The sequence below is a fragment of the Ranitomeya imitator genome, chromosome 1, assembly GCF_032444005.1.
Source record: "Ranitomeya imitator isolate aRanImi1 chromosome 1, aRanImi1.pri, whole genome shotgun sequence".
Taxonomy (NCBI): Eukaryota; Metazoa; Chordata; class Amphibia; order Anura; family Dendrobatidae; genus Ranitomeya; species Ranitomeya imitator.
The window spans coordinates 535,553,626-535,581,152 of NC_091282.1; the positions used below are offsets into that span (position 1 = coordinate 535,553,626).

Genomic DNA, 27,527 nt, shown 5'->3' on the forward strand with positions numbered 1-27,527 from the left:
ATGATATTATGATATATGGTGCAGCATTCAATACAGTTCTATACATATAAATGAATTTATTACATGTAAAGCTGGTGCAGACCCCACTAGGAACCACATATATCCTGCACCGCACTATACAAATATAATGCAACCATGAGCTTGTGGCTACAGTGGGGTGCAGGCAAATATATATATATATATATATATATATATACACTAGATGGTGGCCCGATTCGAACACATCGGGTATTCTAGAATGTGCATGTCCACGTAGTATATTGCACAGCCCACATAGTATATTGCCCAGTCATGTAGTATATTGCCCAGCCACGTAGTATACAGCACAGAGCCACATAGTATACAGCACAGAGCCACGTAGTATATTGCCCAGCCACGCAGTATATTGTCCAGTAACGTAGTATATTGCCCAGCCACGTAGTATATTGCCCAGCCACGTAGTATGCACCATATCCCTGTTAATAAAAAGAATTAAAATAAAAAATAGTTACATACTCACCTTCTGAAGCCCCTGGATCGAAGCGGCCGGTTACTAATGCTCCTTGCGCGCTCCAGTCTGAAGAGTGCATTGCGGTCTTGCGAGATGATGACATAGCGGTCTCGCGAGACCGCACATCATCATCTCGCGAGACCACAATGCATGGAGCGGACACCGGGGCGTCGCGAGGAGCATCGGTAACCGGCCGCTTCGATACGGGGGCCAACAGAGGGTGAGTATGTAACTATTTTTTTAATTATTTTTAACATTAGATCTTTTTACTATTCATGCTGCATAGGCAGCATGAATAGTAAAAAGTTGGTCACACAGGGTTAATAGCAGCGTTAACCGAGTGCGTTACACCGCGGTCAACGCTGCCATTAACCCTGTGTAAGCGCTGACTGACTGGAGGGGAGTACGGAGCGGGCACTGACTGCGGGGAGGAAGAAGCGGCCATTTTTCCGCCGGACTTGGATTCTATGACAGACAGAGGCCGCGACCAACGAATATCCATGACAGACAGACGGAAGTGACCCTTAGACAATTATATAGTAGGTAGATATATATATATATATATATATATATATATATATATATACATACACACACACACACACACAGTTGAAACTAGAAGTTTCCATACACTATATAAAAAACACATATGCATGCTTTTCTCAATATCTGACATGATAACAGAATAAACCTTTCCTGTTTAGGTCAATTAGGATTACCATCATCTAATATATAATTGCCTAGAATACTACTTTCTGCAATTTGTGCCCGCCATTTTGGTGTGATTTTTGAATTTTTACCTCACAGCAAGTTTCTACTGCGTGGAGGCGGGCCCAGTGACGTTGCTCTTCAAGCTCCTGCCGAATTTCGTCAAAAAAATGATAATACCATTTACCAAAACTATATATATTTAGTTGTGAAGTGGTTCAGTGACATTTTCACACCAATTTTGAACTTTTGTTTGGTGTTTTCTCCATATACTGCCTATTATTTTTGTTCTTTCTTACTATTATTTATTAATTGTATTATTCTTACATTTGAATAAATAAAGTATATATGGATTCTAGACTCCCGATTCTTTAGAATCTGGCTGCCATCTAGTTATTAATATTTGCCAAAATAATGAGAGAATGTTTTAAGGCATTTTTATTAGTTACTGTAAAGTCAAAAGTTTACATACATTTCATTAGTATTTGGAACCAATGGGCTTAAACTGAATGACTTGGGTCAAACATTTGGGATATCCTTCCACAAGCTTCTCACAATAGTTGGTTGGAATTTGGGCCTATTCCTCCTGACTAAACTGATGGAACTGATCCAGGTTTGTAGGTCACCTTCCTCGCACCTGCCCTTTCAGCTTTGCCCATAAATTTTCAATAGGATTGAGATCAGGGCTATTGGATGGCCGCTACAAAACATTAACTTTGTCATCCTTAAGCCTCTTTGTTACCATTTTAGCAGTATATTTCAGGTCTTTGTCCATTTGGAAGACACATTTTCACCCAAGCTTTAACTTTCTAGCTGATGTCTTGAGATGTTGCTCCAGTATTGCCACATAATCTTCTCATGTTGCCATCTATTTTGGGAAGTGCACCAGTCCCTCCTGCAGCAAAACAACCCCACAACATGATGCTGCCACCTCTGTGTTTCACAGGTGGGATGGCATTCTTAGGCTTCCAAGCTTCTCCCTTTTTCGTCCAAGTAAAGATGGTCATTATGCCCAAAAAGTTCCATTTAAGTTTCATCAGACCATAGGACATGTCTCCAAAAAGTAAAGTCTTTGTTCCTGTGTGTATTTGCAAAAATGAATCTGGCTTTTTATGTTTCTTTTGGAGTAATGGCTTCTTCCTGGCAGAGTGGCCTTTCAGCCCATGTTGATATAGTACTTGTTTCACTGTGGATATGGACACAACTAGCTTCCGCCATCATCTCCACAAGGTCTTTTTGCTTTTGTCCTTGGGTTGATATGTACATGTCCTACCAAAGCATGTTCCTGTCTGGGACCCAGAACCAGTCTCCTTCCTAAGCGGTATGATGGCTGGACATTCCCATCTTGTTTGTACTTGCATATAATTGTTTGTACAGATAAACGAAGTACCTTCAGGTATCTTGAAATTGCACCCAAGGACGAGCCAGACTTGGGCAAGTCCACAATTGATTTCTTGAGACTTTCCCATGATGCTGTGGGCAGTGCAGAATTGTTTAAAGGGACTCTGTCACCTGAATTTTAGCGGGACCGGTTTTGGGTCATATGGGCGGAGTTTTCAGGTGTTTGATTCACCCTTTCCTTAAGCGCTGGCTGCATGCTGGCCGCAATATTGGATTGAAGTTCATTCTATGTCCTCTGTAGTACACGCCTGCGCAAGGCAAGATTGCAGCCAGCGGGTAAGGAAAGGGTGAATCAAACACCCGAAACTCAGCCCATATGACCGAAAACCGGTCCCGCCAAATTCAGGTTACAGGTTCCCTTTACAACATTCTCCCTCTCATTATTCTGTCATTTGGCAAATATGAATAATTATGGTAATCCTAATTGACCTAAAACAGGAGAGGTTTATTCTGATTTCATGTCAGATATTGAGAAAAACATGCATGTGTCGAGAGAGAGAGTGTGAGTGTATACACGCTGTTGCCAATATCGGTCACATCAGGCAGCCGCCAGGTGAACAGTCGTCTCCATCTCTCCTGACACCCCCATACAGAGGGCCGCTTAGGGCCTGGGAAACCCCACATCTCCCTCTGTATATATACACCAGGTGTGGGCGATGGACAACCAACCACCCAATCCTTACGCCACGAGACATCAGTGAGGAAGAGGTGGTAGATGCCTATACACATTAGACTGCTGCCAATGGCTCTGACGTCATCGGGTCTTGGTGACTTATCTCTCATGGGCGCGTACAACTGGAGCATCTTCTAACAACCTTTAGCATGCAACTAAACACGAGTGGAGCCGTCATGTGTGACATCATTACAGTATATGTGTGCTCTTCTGTTATTTTATTCTTATTAATGGCTGCTACTCTTTAGTGCACGCTCGTCCACACAGCCATAGTGACTCTGACTGGAACGCTGCCCAGGACAAACATGGCGGCCGCAGCCTCATAGCACAACACAAAGCCGTGCAGCGCCCACTCTGGCAGCGTCGCTACTAAACTAGACAGCTGTGTGATTAGCCGGCGGAGAAGTCAGGGGTCGCCCTCCGGCCATTTTCCAGGAGACCTGGAAGGAGACCGAAACGCATTAATAATGGGGAGATCAGGCGGAAGTCTTTTTCGCCTGACTTATCCCACCCCAGACACAAATCCAAGCAGTGCCCGGAGCCATCGGCGACATGTTTAACATGACAACACCGATCAGTACCCGATAATCTCCACCCATACGACAGCAAATGATTCCGCTCCTCGCACCCGTGTCTACACGTCCCCTGCCCTATTGCTCCCGGCGCCCACATCAAAGATGGCTGCTCTTCCCGGTGTGTTTATAGCAGGCAGGGGCGGGGCCAGTGTCGTGACGTCCCTGCACCCCAGGCCAAGCATTGGGGGGCGGGTTCGGTTCTTGTCCAGGCCCAGATTACACAGTGAGGAAGAGGCAGCAGAGCGAGAGATAAATCCGGAGAATGGAGAGGGGCGGGCGGCGCACTAGTGAGAAGCAACGGCCTCGGCGCGTGTAGGACCCGTGTAGTAACGACACTCGGCCGCTGTGGTGGCGAAGGAGGCGAGTTGTGTATAACGTTATGTACTCTGTATGTATATCTCTGTGCCTACATCTAGCATGGCGGGCGGGGGCTGTGTACATCCGTGCTGTGCCGGGCGGGGGGCGTTCTGTGTGTATGGGGTCTGCATTGTGTCCTGGCTTTGTGTGTCCCCCCGTTATTGTCTGCGCCTGTATCGGAAGCTAGACACTTGTAATGGGGGAAACAAGCCAATAAGGTGGGGGAATCGGTGCCACTTGTCTCCTGTGCTGGCACCTGTCATCCCACCAATCCCCCCTTCCTCCTCCTGTGCTGGTACCTGTCATTCCACCAATCCCCCCTTCCTCCTCCTGTGCTGGCACCTGTCATTCCACCAATCCCCCCTTCCTCCTCCTGTGCTGGCACCTGTCATCCCACCAATCCCCCCTTCCTCCTCCTGTGCTGGTACCTGTCATTCCACCAATCCCCCCTTCCTCCTCCTGTGCTGGCACCTGTCATCCCACCAATCCCCCCTTCCTCCTCCTGTGCTGGTACCTGTCATCCCACCAATCCCCCCTTCCTCCTCCTGTGCTGGTACCTGTCATCCCACCAATCCCCCCTTCCTCCTCCTGTGCTGGCACCTGTCATCCCACCAATCCCCCCTTCCTCCTCCTGTGCTGGTACCTGTCATCCCACCAATGCCCCCTTCCTCCTCCTGTGCTGGCACCTGTCATCCCACCAATCCCCCCTTCCTCCTCCTGTGCTGGTACCTGTCATCCCACCAATCCCCCCTTCCTCCTCCTGTGCTGGTACCTGTCATCCCACCAATCCCCCCTTCCTCCTCCTGTGCTGGCACCTGTCATCCCACCAATCCCCCCTTGCTCCTCCTGTGCTGGTACCTGTCATTCCACCAATCCCCCCTTCCTCCTCCTGTGCTGGTACCTGTCATTCCACCAATCCCCCCCTTCCTCCTCCTGTGCTGGCACCTGTCATCCCACCAATCCCCCCTTCCTCCTCCTGTGCTGGTACCTGTCATCCCACCAATCCCCCCTTCCTCCTCCTGTGCTGGTACCTGTCATCCCACCAATCCCCCCTTCCTCCTCCTGTGCTGGCACCTGTCATCCCACCAATCCCCCCTTCCTCCTCCTGTGCTGGTACCTGTCATCCCACCAATCCCCCCTTCCTCCTCCCGTGCTGGCACCTCTCATCCCACCAATCCCCCCCTTCCTCCTCCCGTGCTGGCACCTCTCATCCCACCAATCCCCCCTTCCTCCTCCCGTGCTGGCACCTGTCATCCCACCAATCCCCCCTTCCTCCTCCCGTGCTGGCACCTCTCATCCCACCAATCCCCCCTTCCTCCTCCCGTGCTGGCACCTCTCATCCCACCAATCCCCCCTTCCTCCTCCCGTGCTGGCACCTCTCATCCCACCAATCCCCCCTTCCTCCTCCTATGCTGGTACCTGTCATCCCACCAATCCCCCCTTCCTCCTCCTGTGCTGGCACCTCTCATCCCACCAATCCCCCCTTCCTCCTCCTATGCTGGCACCTGTCATCCCACCAATCCCCCTTCCTCCTCCTGTGCTGGCACCTGTCATCCCACCAATCCCCCTTCCTCCTCCTGTGCTGGCACCTCTGATCCCACCAATCCCCCCTTCCTCCTCCTGTGCTGGCACCTTTCATCCCACCAATCCCCCCTTCCTCCTCCTGTGCTGGCACCTGTCATCCCACCAATCCCCCCTTCCTCCTCCTGTGCTGGCACCTGTCATCCCACCAATCCCCCCTTCCTCCTCCTGTGCTGGCACCTTTCATCCCACCAATCCCCCCTTCCTCCTCCTGTGCTGGCACCTTTCATCCCACCAATCCCCCCTTCCTCCTCCTGTGCTGGCACCTCTCATCCCACCAATCCCCCCCTTCCTCCTCCTGTGCTGGCACCTCTCATCCCACCAATCCCCCCTTCCTCCTCCTGTGCTGGCACCTGTCATCCCACCAATCCCCCCTTCCTCCTCCTGTGCTGGCACCTGTCATCCCACCAATCCCCCCTTCCTCCTCCTGTGCTGGCACCTTTCATCCCACCAATCCCCCCTTCCTCCTCCTGTGCTGGCACCTTTCATCCCACCAATCCCCCCTTCCTCCTCCTGTGCTGGCACCTCTCATCCCACCAATCCCCCCCTTCCTCCTCCTGTGCTGGCACCTCTCATCCCACCAATCCCCCCTTCCTCCTCCTGTGCTGGCACCTCTCATCCCACCAATCCCCCCTTCCTCCTCCTGTGCTGGCACCTGTCATCCCACCAATCCCCCCTTCCTCCTCCTGTGCTGGCACCTTTCATCCCACCAATCCCCCCTTCCTCCTCCTGTGCTGGCACCTTTCATCCCACCAATCCCCCCTTCCTCCTCCTGTGCTGGCACCTCTCATCCCACCAATCCCCCCCTTCCTCCTCCTGTGCTGGCACCTCTCATCCCACCAATCCCCCCCTTCCTCCTCCTGTGCTGGCACCTCTCATCCCACCAATCCCCCCCCCCCCTTCCTCCTCCTGTGCTGGCACCTCTCATCACACCAATCCCCCCCTTCCTCCTCCTGTGCTGGCACCTTTCATCCCACCAATCCCCCCTTCCTCCTCCTGTGCTGGCACCTTTCATCCCACCAATCCCCCCTTCCTCCTCCTGTGCTGGCACCTCTCATCCCACCAATCCCCCCCTTCCTCCTCCTGTGCTGGCACCTCTCATCCCACCAATCCCCCCCTTCCTCCTCCTGTGCTGGCACCTCTCATCCCACCAATCCCCCCCCCCCCCCTTCCTCCTCCTGTGCTGGCACCTCTCATCACACCAATCCCCCCCTTCCTCCTCCTGTGCTGGCACCTCTCATCCCACCAATCCCCCTTCCTCCTCCCGTGCTGGCACCTCTCATCCCACCAATCCCCCTTCCTCCTATATTATACTTTGCTTGTATAGCGCCATCATATTCTGCAGCGCTCTACAGACATTATCATCTGTCCCCATTGGGGATCACAGTCTATATTCCCTATCCGTATGTGTTTGGAGAGGGGGAAGGAATCCGACACACACTCTGCCAGATCCTTGAAATAACTGATTGCTGATCCCCCTCTTCATGCTCCCCCTCTTGTTGGAGTCACCTGTTCTCCTGGCTGGTACTGTTTTCCCTGTGCTAGCTCCTATATCCCCCACACCTAAAAAAAAAAAAAAAAAAAAATTAGCTTCCAATGCTGGCCCTGCTTTCTCTCAGCCCAAATGCTGGCACTGACAGGCTGCCCACCACCCCATGCTGGTACTGTTGCTCCCCCATCACCACGGTGCTGGCACACAACAGGCCTGCAGCTGCCTTTGTCTCCTCTCCGGCTTGTCTTTCTCATCAGGGGAGATGATGGCTCCCCTCTCACCAGATTGGCTACTTTCCCTTGTACTAGCTACATAATAGACGGCTGATCCAGCGCCTACATGGATACAGTATGAATTGGTGACCTGCACGGTGTCGGTGTGCATTTTGGTAATGATTCCTGTCACTGATGTGTTCATCTTACTTTTTCCATTGCTTGTGATGGGGCTTTGGCCTCAGGTTTTTGTATTGTGGGAGAATGTGAATGTACATGTATCCATTGTATGTTGTCTAATATCCTCTTTAGTTGTTGATGTATTAGCTCTGGTTTAGGACATAAGAAGCCTAGGCTTTGTAGGGGTTAACGCCCCCTGCTGTCATACTGTAGGGTAAGGATTTGATGAACCTATGGCTTTGTGGATCTTCACACCGTTCCCTAGTGAATTGCTCCCTTTCCATGCAGTAGTAACCATGCCAGGCTACACTATTATAATCCCTAGGGGTCCCCAGAATTGAGGCTGCCGTGTTATGTGGGGCTTTTCTGTCTGTGGACATGGGGCATATGACTGTGCTCCACTAATATTTCATCATCACGGCTCACGTACTCAGGTGTGAATGCCCTGTGCACAGCTTTTGTTCCTGACTGTTGTTGACGAGCAGGGCGCGGAATAGGAACTCGCACAGATCCGTGACTGATGGGAAGTACCCTTTACCAGTCACATTGGCAAGTCCTGACTGTTGCCAGCTGTAGTGATCCTAGCCACCTCCTGCCGTGTGACTCATGGGTGAGCTGTGGCTGATTTGCATGTGTACATCCGCTGGCTGGTGTGCACGTGTTCTCATGTAGATAAAGTAGTGTGTCAATAACCACTCACGGCGTGACTTCTCCCTTTGGCATGGTCGTGTATGCATCATCTGTCAGGATGCCTCACCTGTACATGGGCAAAGCTTTAATGTGACAGATCAGTAGTGAAGCTTTACAGTATAAGGGGCTCCTGCTTATATAAGGATGCTCAGCACAGGGAAATGTATTACTAATGGGTGTCTTGTAATAATGGTAAAATTAAGGGGCAAATTGGTAGTGGAGTGAATGTGCTGGGATAAGGTGATCTAGGTGCATGCTCGGGTGCTAAGTGTCATTGGTGTGCTCGGACTAATAAGTAATATGTTCGAGGTCTCGTGGCTGTCCGACAGCCACAACACACGCAGGGATTATGTTTTCTCAGGCAATCTCTGCATGTGTTGCGCTGTCGAACAGCTCCAAGACATGTAGGCACGGGGGTCTCGAACGTATTGTTCGAGGATGCCCAATATATGACACGAGTGTGCTCTGATAACACCTTATCCCAGCATGTTCACTCATCACTAGGAGTGAAATATTAAAATGTGACCCATCAGCACTCCAGTCTGTAAAGTGTTAATGTGGAGTCTTACTTAAATTAAAGGTGACCCCTTTGCCCATAATGACAAAGGTGGTGTCCTGCTAATCTATGGAGTTGGTATAGTAGACTATGGCTGTCATTTTGTTTATACTGATACTTGCACCTCTTAAACATGGAATTGTCCCATAATAAGGCCACGTTCACACATTCAGTATTTTACCTCAGTATTTGGTCAGTATTTTACCTCGGTATTTGGTCAGGTTTTTTTACCTCAGTATTTGGTCAGTATTTTACCTCAGTATTTGGTCGGTATTTTACCTCAGTATTTGGTCAGTATTTTACCTCGGCATTTGGTCAGTATTTTACCTCAGCATTTGGTCAGTATTTTACCGCAGTATCTGTAAGGCAAAACCAGGAGTGAGTGATAAATACAGAAGTGGTGACGTGTTTCTATTATACTTTTCCTCTGATTGTTCCTCTCCTAGTTTTGGCTTACAGATATGGAGGTAAGAAACTGAATGTGTGACCATGGCTCAAGGCACAATGAGTGTAAACTAAATGTGTGACCATGGCTCAAGGCACAATGAGTGTAAACTAAATGTGTGACCATGGCTCAAGGCACAATGAGTGTAAACTAAATGTGTGACCATGGCTCAAGGCACAATGAGTGTAAACTAAATGTGTGACCATGGCTCAAGGCACAACGAGTGTTTGACACTATTTTGCTTTGCAAAAAAAAAAGTGTCTCTCCGTTCCAGTAAAATGAATATGCAAATTGCCTCTTCAGAAAAAAAAGAGGACTTAAACTCTGTCACTCTCCAAAAGGAGAAACGTTACCCCTTAGACCCCAGTAAAATGAATAGGATTTACAGGAACCTCACACCCGCTGTTTTATTTATTTATTTATTTTAACTCGGTATAAACTGATCTGCGGTGCGTGTTTGAAATTGCAATTTGTCAATTTCTCTGAAAGCTTTTATGGGGGGGATTTTCCCCAAAGAATTGGATTAGATGTGGAAAGTGTGTAGGTAAAAAAAACACCTGTTGTAGCAACACATTAGAAACACATGTAATCCATATATGACTGTATCAGTGAAGTTTTGTCAAAATAAAATGCAAGGAAGGATAAAAAAATGGAATAAATGAAAATGTTGCAGCTCACAGAATGACGATGCAAAAAGAAATTCATTTTAGTAAGTTTTTAATGTGTAAAAATAGCAAAGCACGAAAAAGCAATTTTAATCTGATATCACTGTAATCGTACTGAACCCGACAAACAAATCGGTCTTATCACTTTTACCACACAAGGAACCGCACAAAAAATAAAAACAATAGCTGCTTTTTGTTACCGTATATACTAGAGTATAAGCCGAGATTTTCAGCCCATTTTTTTGGCTGAAAGTCCCCCGCTCGGCTTATACTCGAGTCATACCCAGGGGTCGGCAGGGGAGGGAGAGCGGGGGCTGTCTAATTATACTCACCTACTCCTGGCGCGGTCCCTGCTTCCCCGGCGCCCCAGCTTCTTCCTGTACTGAGCGGTCACATTGTACCGCTTATTACAGTAATGAATAGGTAGAGCCGCATATTCATTACTGCAATGAGCGGTAACGGTGACCGCTCAGTACAGGAAGAAGCTGTGGACCCGGGTAGCAGGGACTGCACCACGCCAGGAGCAGGTGAGTATAACAGGGAGGGGAGGGCAGCGCTGCGCGGTATTCACTCACCTGCTCCTCGTTCCGGGCGCCGCGCCGTCTTCTGCAGTGACGCTCAGGTCAGAGGGTGCGGTGACGTGGTTAGTGCGTGCCCTCTGCCTGAACGTTAGTGCAGAAGACGCTGAAGACGGAGCGGCGCCAGAACGAAGTCAGGTGAATATTGAAAGTGCCGGGGGCCTGGTCAACGAAGAGGTGAGTATGTTATTTTTTTTTTTTTTTTTTTTACCCCTTTCTAACGGGATAGTACGTTCAAGGTCAGAAGCCCCGCTTTGATGCGGGCTCCGGCGGTGAGCCCGCATCAAAGCCGGGACATGTCAGCTGTTTTGAACAGCTGACATGTGCTCAAAATAGGCGTGGGCAGAATCGCGATCTGCCCGCGCCTATTAACTAGTTAAATGCCGCTGTCAAACGCTGACAGCGGCATTTAACTACCGCATCCGGCCGGAAATGACGGCATCGCCGACCCCCGTCACATGATCGGAGGTCGGCGATGCTTTTACCTTGTAACCATAGAGGTCCTTGAGACCTCTATGGTTACTGATCGCCGGTAGCTGTGAGCGCCACCCTGTGGTCGGCGCTCACAGCACACCTGATTTTCTGCTACATAGCAGCGAACAGCCGATCGCTGCTATGTAGCAGAGGCGATCGTGCTGTGCCTGCTTCTAGCCTCCCATGTAGGCTATTGAAGCATGGCAAAAGTGAAAAAAAGAAAAAAAATATAAAAGTTTAAATCACCCCCCCTTTCGCCCCAATCAAAATAAATCAATAAAAAAAAAACAAATCTACATATATTTGGTATCGCTGCGTTCAGAATCGCCCGATCTATCAATTAAAAAAAAGCATTAACCTGATCGCTAAACGGCGTAGCGAGAAAAAAATTCGAAACGCCAGAATTACGTTTTTTTGGTCGCCGCGACATTGCATTAAAATGCAATAACGGGCGATCAAAAGAATGTATCTGCACCAAAATGCTATAATTAAAAACGTCATCTCGGCACGCAAAAAATAAGCCCTCAACCGACCCCAGATCATGAAAAATGGAGACGCTATGAGTATCGGAAAATGGCGGAATTTTTTTTTTTTTTTTTTTAGCAAAGTTTTGAATTTTTTTTCACCACTTAGGTAAAAAAATAACCTAGTCATGTTTGGTGTCTATGGACTCGTACTGACCTGGAGAATCATAATGGCAGGTCAGTTTTAGCATTTAGTGAACCTAGCAAAAAAGCCAAACAAAAAACAAGTGTGGGATTGCACTTTTTTTTGCAATTTCACTGCACTTGGAATTTTTTTCCCGTTTTCTAGTACACGACATGCTGAAACCAATGATGTTGTTCAAAAGTACAACTCGTCCCGCAAAAAATAAGCCCTCACATGGCCAAATTGACGGAAAAATAAAAAAGTTATGGCTCTGGGAAGGAGGGGAGTGAAAAACGAACACGGAAAAATGAAAAATCCCAAGGTCATGAATGGGTTAATTGCAGCAACAGCAAATGGGGCAAGTGTCTGTATGGAGCATCTTATGGGGCCATAATCAACATATGTGCAGTATTACCGTATATTGGGCAAATGTGTCTATTGAGCATCCTGTGGGGCCATTATTAACCTTTATGGAGCATTATATGGGGCATATTTTAATATGGAGCATCTTATGGGGCCATCATAAACTTTATGGAGCATTATATGGGGCTCCTGATTCAATATGGATATTCAAAAACACTTAACCTACTGATGTCTCAATTTTACTTTTATTGGTATCTATTTTTACTTTTGACATTTACCGGTAGCTGCTGCATTTCCCACCCTAGGCTTATACTCGAGTCATTAAGTTTTCCCAGTCTTTTGTGGCCAAATTAGGGGGGTCGGCTTATACTCGGGTCGGCTTATACTTGAGAATATACGGTAATTCTGTGTTTGACAAATATGAAAAGTGATCAAAAAATATTATATGCTTCTAAATGGTACAAAAAAACTGTACATCTCGTTCCACATAAAAATTCCCTCATACAGCTCTAGTCGCCCAAAAATAAGTTATAGCTCTGAGAATGGCGAAAAAACAGTTACTTTTTATAAAAGAAAAGCACTTTTACTGTCTGATACTAGCAAAACATCAGAAAAACCCGATATAAATCTGGTATTTCTGTAATTGCACCAACCCAAAGAATAAATCCGCTTTATGACTTGTACAGCATGGTGAAATGGCGCAAAAATAACTACTCTTGTACTGCTATCTACTTGTTCATTCTACCTTCCAAAAATCAGAATAAGGCTCGGCTCACATTTATCCTGAACTCTCCGCTGAGCACTTACGTTGAGGTTTCTGTGTAAATTCCCCAAAACCGCGATTCAGACAAAACCCTCGACCGAACCACTGACTTGTGAGGCAGATGGAGTTACTTTGGACTGGTCTGTGTACTGGCAGTGTCCCATCATTTTAGGTGTCTTTTTAGCGCGCAAGTGTGGGCGACTACAGATTTGTGCACACCTAAAGTGATGGATACCACTGGAGCAGACACCAATCGGACTACCAAGTGTCTCCATCTGCCTCATATTGGGTAGTACTTTTTTTTTTCATCTGAATCACATTATTGTGGGATTTACACAGAAACCCCAAAGTAAGTGCTCAGCGTAGAACAAAAAATGTGATCCATCCTTAATCTGAAAGTGATTGAAAAATATTATGTACCCAAAATAAAAACCCAAATTTATCCTGCACAAAACCATCCTCCACTCAGGTCCGTCACAATGGAACTATAGGGGGTTCCTGCATAACTGGTAAAATAAAGGCTCTGGAAAAGCAACAAATATCCAGTGAAATCTGTGTGCCTAAACCACAGTACGCGGCCACATGTTTGGTATTATTGTAGTGGGATGGGAGCAATTAAGAACTTACGGCATACGTGTCTCCAGAAACACAATGTGTGGGCACTAAACTGGCAGATTTGCAATTCTCCAGAATAAACCATAGCGTGGATATTACAAAATAGTCTCTGGAGCCGTAGATTACCGTAATTCATTGAGGTGTGCTATTTCTGCAATGGGGCCACTTTTGTTTTTTTTGTGTTTTTTTTTCTCGCTTTTCTGGCTTTAAGCAAATGTCGCCTTCAAACTATTCTAGCAAAATCTGTGCTTCAAAAACCAAGTAACGCTCCTAACAGTAATTTGACAACATATGGAGCATCCATCCCATTCAGGAGAAATTGTGCAGTAAATTATGGAGTTTAATTTCACCTATAAACCCTTGTGTACCTGACAAATTTGCAGCAAATATAAAAATTACATCGTAGTAAGCATGCAGCCTTAGGCCTCATTCACATGTCCTAATTTAACATATGTGAAAAAATGATACAAGTGTGTAATCAATGTACGGTTCATGTATCTGTTTTTACCATCAGTGTACCATTCTTGTCTGTTTTTACCATCAGTGTATGGCCGTTTTTACCGTCGGTGTGTGCCCGTTTTTACCATCAGTGTCCGGTCAGTTGTGCCTGTTTTTACCATCAAACGCTTACACAACCCATGTTTAAAAGGTAAAAAAAATTACAATATTCTCACCTTTCGCTGTCCCGCGCAGCGTTACCGATGCTTCTGGCAGCTAGCGTTCCCAGTAATGCCTTGCAAAATGACCCGATGACGTCACAGTCTCACGAGACTGCTACGTCATCAGAGGTCATTGTAACAAAAGGTGAGAATATTGCAATTTTTTTTTTTTTTTTTAACATTATATCTTTTTACTTTTGCTGCTGCATAGGCAGCATCAATAGTAAAAAGAGAGAATTTCCCTGACTGGAAATTCATCCACGCATGCCCAGTTTCAAAAGACGGAACCTGTCGCTGGATTCCTGCTTTTCACAGTCAGCGACGGATCCTGCATCCATAGGCTTCCATTATAGCCAACGACGGGCAGCGCAAGACCCATCGATGAGCAATTTTCCGACGTGCAGAAAATACGTTCCTCTGTGCGCTGTCTCCTCCCAACGGATGCAGTGCACGACGGATGAAAAGGATGGCCATCCGTCACAATCCATCGCTAATACAAGTCTATGGCCGGCGTCACACTAGCGTATTGCATCCGATGTGAGATCATCGGATGCGATATGCTAATGACCCTCGGCTCCTGCTCGCAGCAGAGCAGGAGCCGAGTGTCATGCGTCTGTGCTCCGATTCTCTCGCACAGGGAGGATCGGAGCACAGCTGCGGAGGAGGCGGAGAAATGAATTTCTCCATCTCCTCCATTGCTGGGGTCCGCTTATAGCGCACATCACTCGGATGATATCCGAGAGGTGTGCGCTGTCTCACTCGCACCCATAGGCTTATATGGGTGTGAGTGAGCCGAGAGTTTTCCTCGGTCCGAGACAATCACAGCATGCTGCGATTGTCTCGGACCGAGAAAAACGGCTGACAAAAAGTCAGCTGCTGGGAGTGGCCCCATATGTTAACAATAATCCGAGTGCAATGCGATTTTTTTTTTTTTTTTTTTTATTATTATTATTTCGCATTGCACTCGGCCGTTTTAAACACCAGTGTGACACCAGCCTATGGGAAAAAACAGGATCCAGCCGAAAAAATCTTTTTTTTTTTTTCAAAAATCGATGGCTTTTGATGGGAGCGTGAAAGAGGCCTAAGTTATTTAGGTTACATTGTTTGTCATTGTTTTTTTGTTTGTTTTTTTTTTACATGGAATTTTAACGTTTAATTTTTTTTCTTTTGTATGCCCTGGTTTAAACAAAGCTGCTTTCTGTTTGATACTTCCTGGCATTTGTCTTTGACAAAACATTATTGATATTCATGTGCGGATTACATGCCTTGTTGATGATGGTGCCACAGAAACACGCTAAGACTATGTGCACACGATGTGGAATTTGTGCGGATCCGCAGCAAATTTTTCCGTGCAGAAACGCTGCAGTTCCGCACAGTGATTTACAGTACAATGTAAATCAATAGGGGAAAAATCCGCACTGAATCCGCTGCGGATTGAAAAGAAGTGCATGTCACTTCTTTTGTGCGGTACTACAGTGTTTCTGCACCCCTCCATTATAGAAATCCCCAGTGGTAAAAACCTCAAAATCCTCATTAAGGCTATGTGCACACGTTGCAGATTATTTGCGGTTTTTTAGCGTTTTTGCGCTATAAAACCGCAAATAATCTGCATACATTAAGCATCCCAACATTTATAATGGAATCCGCAATTTCTGTGCACATGATGATTGCGGAAAAATAATGAACCTGTTCATTAATTTTGCGTTTTTTTTCGCGGATTTCCCACTGTCTAATGCATTGGGAAATGTCCGGGAAAAACCGCGTCAAAACTGCGCAAAAAAACGCATGCGGATTTCATGCGGAAATCTGGCAGAAATGTCCGGATTTCCACAGGAATTTTCTGCATGAATTCCTGAACGTGTGCACATAGCCTTATTCCGCATCAAAACTGCACATAATCCGCCGCAACTCCACACCTGCGTCTTCTGCCAGGAGATGCGGATTTTGTGCTGAAAATCCTGCACCCCATTCCGCAACATGTGCACGTAGCCTAAAAGCGCATGTGTTTTTTTACTTGTGGGTTTTCTGCATCTAATGCAAGTCTATGGGGAAGATCCGCACATAGCTCAGCGTACCCACTAGACAAATTAGGCTACTTTCACACTAGCGTCGGAATCTCCCCGTCGCAATGCATCAGGCAGAGATTCCGACGCTAGCGTTTAACGCACTGCACAACGGAGGCAGCGGATGCATTTCTCCGGCGCATCTGCTGCCCCATTGTAAGGTGCGGGGAGGTGGGGGCGGAGTTCCGGCCGCGCATGCGCGGTCAGAAAAAGCGGTCCGTCAGGAGCAAAAAACGTTACATGTAGCGCTTTTGCTCCCGACGGTCCACCAAAGCACGACGCATCTGTCGCACGACGGATGTGACGTGTGGCAATCCGTCGCAATGTGTCGTCAATACAAGTCTATGGGGAAAAAACGCATCCTGCAAGCACTTTTGCAGGATGCGTTTTTTCTGCAAAACGACGCATTGTGACGGATTGCAGAAAACGCTAGTGTGAAAGTAGCCTTAACGTGCTGATTTGAAACCCGCACCGCAGGTCAGTTTACACTGAATAAAAAGCCCAGCAGGCATGACCTTTTCTATAAATCCCATCCATTTTGCTGGAACTGTAAAAAGTTGTGTTTTTGACCCGTCGAAAATGTATCTTGGGCACACAGCCTTATACTTTTCCTCTGATTGTTCCTCTCCTGGTTTTGGCTTACAAATACTGATGAAAAATACTGACCAAATACTGAACATGTGAACGTGGCCTTACAGTACAATGTAAATCAATGGGAAAAAAAAAATGCTGTGCTAATGGTGCGGAAAAATCTGCACCGAAAACGCAGCAGATTCAAAAAAAGACCATGTCAATTCTTTTTGCAGATCTGCTGCGTTTCTGCACCTATTCCATAATAGAAATCTGCAGGGGTAAAAAAGGAAGAAATCTGCCCAAAAATCTGCAACGTGTGCACAGAGCAAATAAAGGTGCATATTCTAACCTGTGTTGTCTGCCAATAAAAGCAGAATCTTCCTAAATCACTTGCGGATCTGCAGCGTTTCTGCGCGGGAAAAAATGCTGCGGCTCTGCAGGAAATCTGCAATGTGTGCACATACCCTGATAGAAACATGTCACCACTTCTGTATTATCACCCACTCCTGGTTTTTACATATACTGAGCGTGTGAACGTGGCCTTGGGGTACGTGTCCACGGGCCGTATTACATCCGGAATAGCTGCGGATTGAACGCTGCATAGAGCCGCAGCATCCAGATGTTACAGCATAGTGGAGGGGATTTTATGATATCCCGTCTCCACTATGCGTGCGAACACGCACCGGGCGGCCCTGCGTTTCCAGACATGCGGCTTGTCTTTTTAGAATGCAACATGTCCGTTTACCTTGCGGTGACGATGCGCCGCCGCAAGTTAAAACACAGGGCCCTATCTGTGGGGTGCGATGATTCCGGATGTGTGCAATGAACACATCCGGAATCATCGCGTCTACAGAAGGGGGCAGAGCTTTGGGCGGAGCGAGTTTTCTGCTCCGTCCAAAGCGCCGGCCATCCTGAACGTGGACACGTACCCTCATGGTTTCAAATCCATTTTATTACAAGGAGAAATCTCAGGGATCAGAATGTTGTCATTCTCCGAAATCTTGCTGCTCTCGGTAGGATCCCAATATTTCACGTTCTTGTTTGTGACCTTCCTGATGTCTTTGTAAGCAGCAGATGGGTGTCTGCCATATAGGAACTGATGAACAGATTGCCGTGACATACAGCGTATACAGCCTTTCTATACAAGCGTACCCGGTGGGCCCAGTGTTACTGTGGTTTATGCACACGTCCTCCTTCCCTTCTTGCTTATAGAGATAAATGTTCAGAAGTAATCACTGGCATTCTGTTGATTGCATAATTTTTGTCTCCGTGTGTTATATGGTTGTTTTGTGTCCTGTTTCATCTGTGACACATTTTATCTTTTCTGAACATGGAAATGACATTGGCTATATCTGGAGTGTTTGTTAGTAATAGTAAGTGGTTGTATAATGATGCTTTGCTGTGAGTCTTAAGTTTTTGTTTTTTTTTTCTTCCCAATTTATTTTCAAGGATTAATGCAACACTCACACATTTAGGCTGTGTGCCCATGTTGCGTTTTTTATGCATTTCTGCCGTGTTTTTGCAGCAGCGGAAACGCTTAAAAACCGCGATCCCTTGCAATCCTATGGGATTCTGCAGTTGCTGTGCCCCTGCTGCGGATTTTCCCGCTGCGGAATCGCATAGCGGTAAAATCCACAGCATTTTCATGATTTCTGCGGAATCGTGGCGATTGCGTTGAAATGCTCACTTTACACATGTGGCTATGCCCACCATGCGTAAAGTGAGCGCTTCATGTGCGGATGGTACCCGGGGTTCGGAGGAGAGGAGACTCTCCTCCAGGCAACTGGGTAACCATATTCCTGTAAAAAAAAAAAAAAATTTAAATATAAAGTAGGGATATACTTACCTTCTGATGGCCCCCGGAGTCCTCCCACCTCTGCTTCCGTTCCCAGGGATGTTTTGCGCGAATCACCTGGGATGATGTAGTGGTCACAAAGGTCCTTCGCGCAAAGCATCCCTGGCAAGCATCAATAGTAAAAAGTTGGTCACACTTGTCAAGCACTATACTTGTGTGATGCTTCACATCGCTTGGAAAACGTAAGCATTCTGCAAGCTAAAAACGCTTGCAAAACTCTTGTGTTTAGCTGGAAAACGCATGCGAATTCTGCATGCGTTTTATCCGCAGCAGGGAGCTGTGGAAATGCTGCAGACATTTCCGCTGCCTTTCTGCAACGTGGGCACATAGCCTCAGTGTTCGGCGAGAATTTTACCTCAGTAAGCCAAAACCAGGAGTGGGTGATAATACAGAAGTGGTGATGTGTTTCTATTATACTTGTTCCTTCGATTGTTCCTATCCTGGTTTACACATACGTATGTAAAATACTGAATGTGTGACCATAATCTAATGTAAACACGACACCGCTTCTACATTTCTCACCCTGGTTTTGGCTTACAAATACTGATGTCAAATACTGACCAAATACTGAACGTGAGAACGTGGCCTTAACCCCTTCCTGACCTCAGACTGGATAGTACATCTGAGGTCAGATCCCCTGCTTTGATGCGGGCTCTGGCAGTGAGCCTGCATCAAAGCCGGGACATGTCATCACGTGATCTGGGGTCAGCTATGCGTCGGCATGACAACCAGATGCCGGATTGCTATGTGCCCCACCCTGTGGGCGGCGCTCACAGTAAGGCCGGCGTCACACTCAGCGTATAAAAATACGGTCCGTAATTTACGGCCGTAATACGCAGAAAAGTCCCCAAAATAGTGGTCCGTATCTCCTCCGTAGGCAGGGTGTGTCAGCGTATTTTGCGCATGGCATCCTCCGTATGTAATCCATATGGCATCCGTACTGCGAGATTTTCTCGCAGGCTTGCAAAACCGACATACGGACATACAATGGATCCATGTGCTCCCAAAAATCATAAAAACATATGTACTGTATATATGTATGTGTATATGTGTGTGTATATGTATATGTATATATATATATATATATATATATATATATATATATATATATATATATATATATATATATATATATATATATATATATATATATATATTTTATTCTATTGCCGGCTTTTGCTATCTCCTTCCTAAACCCGACATGATATGAGACATGGTTTACATACGGTAAACCATCTCATATCCCCATTTTTTTTTTTGGCATATTCCACACTACTAATGTTAGTAGTGTGTATGTGCAAAATTTGGGCGCTCTAGCTATTAAAGGGTTAAATGGCGGAAAAAATTGGTGTGGGCTCTCGCACAATTTTCTCTGCCAGAGTAGTAAAGCCAGTGACTGAGGGCAGATATTAATAGCCTGGAGAGGGTCCACGGTTATTGGCCCCCCCCTGGCTAATAACATCTGCCCCAGCCACCCCAGAAAAGGCACATCTGGAAGATGCGCCTATTCTGGCACTTGGCCACTCTCTTCCCAAAATTAACTGGGAACAAAGGAAAAATGAGCAATTGTAATTACTCAGTGCTTTATATTATGATGCATAATATGATGATTGTAATATATTGAGAGGAAAAAAATGTTTTGATGGGAGTGCTTCTTTAATGGTTTCAGGCTTCCAACCTTATAAAAGTAGTATGCTGACCATTCTTTTGAAGACACTAAGGCTTTGTTCCCATGTTGCAGATTTTTCCGCACCGTTTTTGAAAAATCAGCAGGTAAAACGCACTGCGGATTACCCGCGGATTTTATGTTTTTTTTTTGTGCAGATTTCACCTGCGGTTTTACACCTGCGGATTCCTATTGAGGAACAGGTGTAAAACGCGGAATCCGCACAAAGAATTGACTTGCTGCAGAAAATACAACGCAGCATTTCCTTGCCTTTTTTTCCGCACCAAGGGCACAGCGCTTTGGTTTTCCATAGGTTTACATGGTACTGTAAACGTGATGGAAAACTGTTGCGAATCTACAGCGTCCAATCCGCTGCGGATCCGCAGCTAATTCTCTATCTATCTATCTATCTATCTATATATATATATATATATATATATATATATATATATATATATATATATATATATATATATATATATACATTACATACATACATATATATATATACATTACATACATACATATATACACAGTCATGGCCAAAAGTATTGACACCCCTGCAATTCTGTCAGATAATACTCATTTTCTTCCTGAAAATGATTGCAAACACAAATTCTTTGGTATTATTATCTTCATTTAATTTGTCTTAAATGAAAAAAACACAAAAAGAATTGTCCTAAAGCCAAGTTGGATATAATTCCACACCAAACATAAAAAAGGGGGTGGACAAAAGTATTGGCACTGTTCGAAAAATCATGTGATGCTTCTCTAATTTGTGTAATTAACAGCACCTATAACTTACCTGTGGCACCTAACAGGTGTCGGCAATAACTAAATCACACTTGCAGCCAGTTGACATGGATTAAAGTTGACTCAACCTCTGTCCTTGTGTGTACCACATTGAGCATGGAGAAAAGAAAGACGACCAAAGAACTGTCTGAGGACTTGAGAAACCAAATTGTGAGGAAGCATGAGCAATCTCAAGGCTACAAGTCCATGTCCAAAGACCTGAATGTTCCTGTGTCTACCGTGCGCAGTGTCATCAAGAAGTGTAAAGCCCATGGCACTGTGGCTAACCTCCCTAGATGTGGACGGAAAAGTAAAATTGACAAGAGATTTCAACGCAAGATTGTGCGGATGTTGGATAAAGAACCTCGACTAACATCCAAACAAGTTCAAGCTGCCCTGCAGTCCGAGGGTACAACAGTGTCAACCCGTACTATCCGTCGGCATCTGAATGAAAAGGGACTGTATGGTAGGAGACCCGGGAAGACCCCACTTCTTACCCCGAGACATAAAAAAGCTAGGCTGGAGTTTGCCAAAACTTACCTGAAAAAGCCTAAAACTTTTGGAAGAATGTTCTCTGGTCAGATGAGACAAAAGTAGAGCTTTTTGGGCGAAGGCATCAACAGAGTTTACAGGAGAAAAAAAGGCATTCAAAGAAAAGAACACGGTCCCTACAGTCAAATAATTGCGGAGGTTCCCTGATGTTTTGGGGTTGCTTTGCTGCCTCTGGCACTGGACTGCTTGACCGTGTGCGTGGCATTATGAAGTCTGAAGACTACCAACAAATTTTGCAGCATAATATAGGGCCCAGTGTGAGAAAGCTGGGTCTCCCTCAGAGGTCATGGGTCTTCCAGCAGGACAATGACCCAACACACACTTCAAAAAGCACTAGAAAATGGTTTGAGAGAAAGCACTGGAAACTTCTAAGGTGGCCAGCAATGAGTCCAGACCGGAATCCCATAGAACACCTGTGGAGAGATCTAAAAATGGCAGTTTGGAGAAGGCACCCTTCAAATATCAGGGACCTGGAGCAGTTTGCCAAAGAAGAATGGTCTAAAATTCCAGCAGAGCATTGTAAGAAACTCATTGATGGTTACCGGAAGCGGTTGGTCGCAGTTATTTTGGCTAAAGGTTGTGCAACCAAGTATTAGGCTGAGGGTGCCAATACTTTTGTCTAGCCCGTTTTTGGAGTTTTTTGTGAAATGATCAATGTTTTGCTTTTTGCTTCATTCTCTTTTGTGTTTTTTCATTTAAGACAAATTAAATGAAGATAATAATACCAAATAATTTGTGTTTGCAATCATTTTCAGGAAGAAAATGAGTATTATCTGACAGAATTGCAGGGGTGTCAATACTTTTGGCCATGACTGTGTATGTATGTATGTGTATATTGTGATGCAGTGACCCCTGTGACAGCTAGGGGGCGCTGTGAGTGCTCTTTGGGATGTGCATGGAGGCATATCTATTTTGATAATCGTGGTGTGGTTAAGGGTATGTAATGTGACCAGGGTGTGGGTCACATGTTCCAGTGGAAGGTCCTGGAGAGCCTGTGTGTTGGGAGGTCCTGGGAGTAGGACCAGATCCCTGAATAGCACACTGAACCACCTGTGTTGGATTTCCTGGGAGTAGGAGTCCTGAATAGCACATGGTGGGGCTTTGGACCTGGTGAGCCGGGTGTGTTGGATTTCCTGGGAGTAGGAGTCCTGAAGAGCACATGGTGGGGCTTTGGACTTGCTGGTGGCCTGGAGTGTTGGACGAGGTCCTGAATAGCACCTGGACAGGTCACATGTGTGGTTCATGTGGGGAAGCTACCGTCCTTCTGTGGGTCTGGACTGACTAAGATATGCCGCCCAGGCAAGTTGGTGATCCCTGTGAGGCAGCTTTCCCGGAGGAGTGGACTGATGAGTCAGAAGGTGGAGCAGGAGCTCCCGTCAGGTACCTTTACAGACTGTTGGTGCTTGTAATGTTCTATGAACTATGTGGTCTCCCACGGTGACTGAACGGAGTGAGGTTCAGCGTGTTTAGAGACTGCGACCCAGTGACATATGCTCTGTATGTGACTTGGGACATTGGTGAAGTGTACGGCGTACGGACACCCATGGTAACTGGGCGAAGTGAGAGGTCCAGCATGTTTAGTGTCCGTGAGTCAAAGCCGTAAATGAAGTGTTAAGATAAAGCTGCAAGTTAATATCTCCAGTTGGTGCCTCCCTGTCCAATAACCCTAAACGTCTCTTTGACACGTTCCAGTCCCTACTCAACCCAAGAGCGCAGGCCCCAACCACGGATCTCCGTGCTGACGATCTGGCCAATTACTTCAAAGAAAAAATTGACCATATTCGACAGGAAATCATCTCCCAATCTCTTCATACCATGCACTGTCCTCCCTCCCCCACTGCATCTAGTTCACTCTCTGACTTTGAACCAGTTACAGAAGAAGAAGTAAGCAGGCTCCTTGCATCTTCTCGCCCGACCACTTGCACCAGTGACCCCATTCCGTCACATTTCCTCCAGTCCCTTTCCCCGGCTGTCACCTCTCACCTAACAAAAATATTCAACCTTTCCCTCACTTCCGGTATTTTTCCCTCCTCATTTAAGCATGCCATCATACATCCATTACTTAAAAAACCATCCCTCGACCAAAACTGTGCCGCTAATTATAGACCTGTCTCTAATCTTCCCTTCATCTCTAAACTCCTCGAACGCCTGGTCCACTCCCGTCTTACCCGCTATCTCTCAGATAACTCTCTTCTCGACCCTCTTCAATCTGGTTTCCGCTCTTTACACTCTACTGAAAGTGCCCTCACTAAAGTCTCTAATGACCTACTAACAGCTAAATCTAATGGTCACTACTCCATGCTAATTCTCTTGGATCTCTCTGCAGCATTTGATACTGTGGATCATCAGCTCCTCCTCACTATGCTCCGCTCCATCGGCCTCAAGGACACCGTTCTCTCCTGGTTCTCCTCCTATCTCTCTGACCGATCCTTCACTGTATGTTTCGCTGGTTCCTCCTCCTCTCACCTTCCCCTTACTGTTGGGGTTCCTCAAGGATCAGTCCTAGGCCCCCTCCTCTTCTCTTTGTATACTGCCCCTATTGGACAAACAATCAGTAGATTTGGCTTCCAGTACCATCTCTATGCTGACGACACCCAACTATACACTTCTTCTCCTGATCTCACGCCTGCCTTATTAGAAAACACCAGTGATTGTCTTACCGCTGTCTCTAGCATCATGTCCTCCCTCTATCTGAAACTAAACCTGTCAAAAACAACTCCTCGTGTTTTCTCCCTCTACTAACCTACCTTTGCCTGACATTGCCATCTCCGTTTGCGGTTCCACCATTACTCCAAAGCAACATGCCCGCTGCCTTGGGGTCATCCTTGATTCTGACCTTTCATTCACCCCCCACATCCGATCACTGGCTCGCTCTTCTTACCTGCATCTCAAAAACATTTCTAGAATTCGCCCTTTTCTTACTTTCGACTCTGCAAAAACTCTTACTGTTTCACTTATTCATTCTCGTCTGGACTATTGTAACTCTCTACTAATCGGCCTCCCTCTTACCAAACTCTCCCCGCTCCAATCTGTCCTGAATGCTGCTGCCAGGATCATATTCCTCACCAACCGTTACACCGATGCCTCTACCTTGTGCCAGTCATTACACTGGTTACCCATCCACTCAAGAATCCAGTACAAAACTACTACCCTCATCCACAAAGCACTCCATGGCTCAGCACCACCCTACATCTCCTCTCTGGTCTCAGTCTACCACCCTACCCGTGCCCTCCGCTCCGCTGATGACCTCAGGTTAGCATCCTCAATAATCAGAACCTCCCACTCCCGTCTCCAAGACTTTACACGTGCTGCGCCGATTCTTTGGAATGCACTACCTAGGATAATACGATTAATCCCCAATCCCCACAGTTTTAAGCGTGCCCTAAAAACTCATTTGTTCAGACTGGCCTACCGCCTCAATGCATTAACCTAACGATCCCTGAGTGGCCTATATTAAAAAAAAAAAAAAAAAAATTAATTAACTGGTTCATGCAGCTTTACATGAACACCCAAGCCTTACACTATGGCTGGTCCGAATAACTATAGCAATTGTTACCATCCACCTCTCGTGTCTCCCCTTTTCCTCATAGTTTGTAAGCTTACGAGCAGGGCCCTCACTCCTCTTGGTATCTGTTTTGAACTGTATTTCTGTTATGCTGTAATGTCTATTGTATGTACAAGTCCCCTCTATAATTTGTAAAGCGCTGCGGAATATGTTGGCGCTATATAAATAAAAATTATTATTATTATTATTATTATTATTATTGTGTTCTATGAAATGTATAACCTGAACTGTGCATAACCCGGTTTATGACCTTTAATAAACCGCATGGACTGTTTTGTGTTCAAAAATCGTGCCTGACTACGTTAATCCCGTGCCAAGCGAGTGTCCCCCAATACACTTAGTGAGAGCAATCTTAATATATATATATATATATATACCGTATATACTCGAGTATAAGCCGAGATTTTCAGCCCAAAATTTTGGGCTGAAAGTGCCCCTCTCGGCTTATACTCGAGTCAAGGTGGGTGGCAGGGTCGGCGGGTGAGGGGGTGAGGGCGCTGAGGCATACTTACCTAGTCCCAGCGATCCTCGCGCTGTCCCTGCCGTCCCACGGTCTTCTGTGCTGCAGCTTCTTCCCCTCTTCAGCAGTCACGTGGGACCGCTCATTACAGAAATGAATAAGCGGCTCCACCTCCCATAGGGGTGGAGCCGCCTATTCATTCCTCTAATCAGCGGTGCCGGTGACCGCTGATAGAGAAAGAAGCTGCGGCACCGAAGACCAGGCAGAGGGACAGCGCGAGGATCGCCAGGACTAGGTAAGTATAGCATATTCACCTGTCCTCGTTCCAGCCGCCGAGCGTCGCTCCATCTTCCCGGCCGGCGCCTCCATCTTCCCGGCGTCTGCGCTCTGACTGTTCAGGCAGAGGGCGCGATGACGCATATAGTGTGCGCGGCGCCCTCTGCCTGATCAGTCAGAGCAGAGACGCCGGGAAGATGGAGGCGCCGGAACGAGACGCCGGGAGCTGCAATCAAGGGAGGTAAGTATGTGTTTTTGTTTTTTTTTATTGCAGCAGCGGCGGCGGCGGCATAGATTTATGTGGAGCATCTATGGGGCACAGTGAACGGTGCAGGGCACCGTATATGGCACATCTATGGGGCACAGTGAATGGTGCAGAGCACCGTATATGGCACATCTATGGGGCACAGTGAATGGTGCAGAGCACCGTATATGGCACATCTATGGGGCACAGTGAACGGTGCAGAGCACCGTATATGGCACATCTATGGGGCACAGTGAATGGTGCAGAGCACCGTATATGGCACATCTATGGGGCACAGTGAACGGTGCAGAGCACCGTATATGGCACATCTATGGGGCACAGTGAACGGTGCAGGGCACCGTATATGGCACATCTATGGGGCACAGTGAACGGTGCAGAGCACCGTATATGGCACATCTATGGGGCACAGTGAACGGTGCAGGGCACCGTATATGGCACATCTATGGGGCACAGTGAACGGTGCGGAGCACCGTATATGGCACATCTATGGGGCACAGTGAACGGTGCAGAGCACTGTATATGGCACATCTATGGGGCACAGTGAACGGTGCAGAGCACCGTATATGGCACATCTATGGGGCACAATGAACGGTGCAGAGCACTATATGGCACAGCTATGGGGAAATAATGATCTATTTTTGAAATTCACCGGTAAATGCTGCATTTTCCACCCTAGGCTTATACTCGAGTCAATAAGTTTTCCCAGTTTTTTGTGGCAAAATTAGGGGGGTCGGCTTATACTCGGGTCGGCTTATACTCGAGTATATACGGTATATATTTTATTTTTTTAATTGGTTTAAATGGAGTCTGTTAGCACAAAACTGATTTCAAACAAAGTCCAGGTGCTCAGTGCATCATTTCTGAGCCAAGCGCTACCTTCCCACCTGCTTCTTTTCCATCTATGCCCTTCACTGGCTCGCTCAAGCCAGAGCTGTCTAAGGGTATGTTCACACGTTCCTGATTTCCATCCTTTTTTTTTCAGGACTGAAACCGCAGCTCTTGGCAGAAAACGCAGGTCCTTTTTTTGATGCGTTTTTTGATGCAGGTTTCTAGCCAGAGTCTGTGTGTTTTCTAGGAAGTTTTTTAGGGTTAAAATGGCTGAAAATACCCTAACCCTAACCCTACCCCTAACCCTAACCCTATTCTAACCTTAGTGGGAAAAAAAAAAAAAAAAAAAAAAAATTCTTTATTTTTTTTATTGTCCCTACCTAAGGGGGGGGGGGGTCATTTACTATTTTTTTTTTATTTTGATCACTGAGATAGGTTATATCTCAGTGATCAAAATGCACTTTGGAACGAATCTGCCGGCCGGCAGATTCGGCGGGCGCACTGCGC

The 27,527-nt window shown here is 46.5% G+C and overlaps 1 protein-coding gene across 5 annotated transcripts in view; it reads left to right on the forward strand.

The window, feature by feature from the left end:
* RNF38 (ring finger protein 38) overlaps positions 1–27,527 on the forward strand; it is a 411,040-nt gene that overhangs the window by 338,418 nt on the left and 45,095 nt on the right. Inside the window, exon 1 of one of the 5 annotated variants that reach the window (XM_069767566.1) lies at positions 4,020–4,235. The exons of 3 other annotated variants lie outside the window; for them this stretch is intronic. In XM_069767566.1, the coding sequence (XP_069623667.1) occupies positions 4,227–4,235 (9 nt within the window). In that variant the 5' untranslated portion in view covers positions 4,020–4,226. Of the gene's footprint in view, positions 1–4,019; positions 4,236–27,527 lie in introns of those variants that run through there. One more of the 5 variants, XM_069767575.1, reaches the window with a different exon arrangement.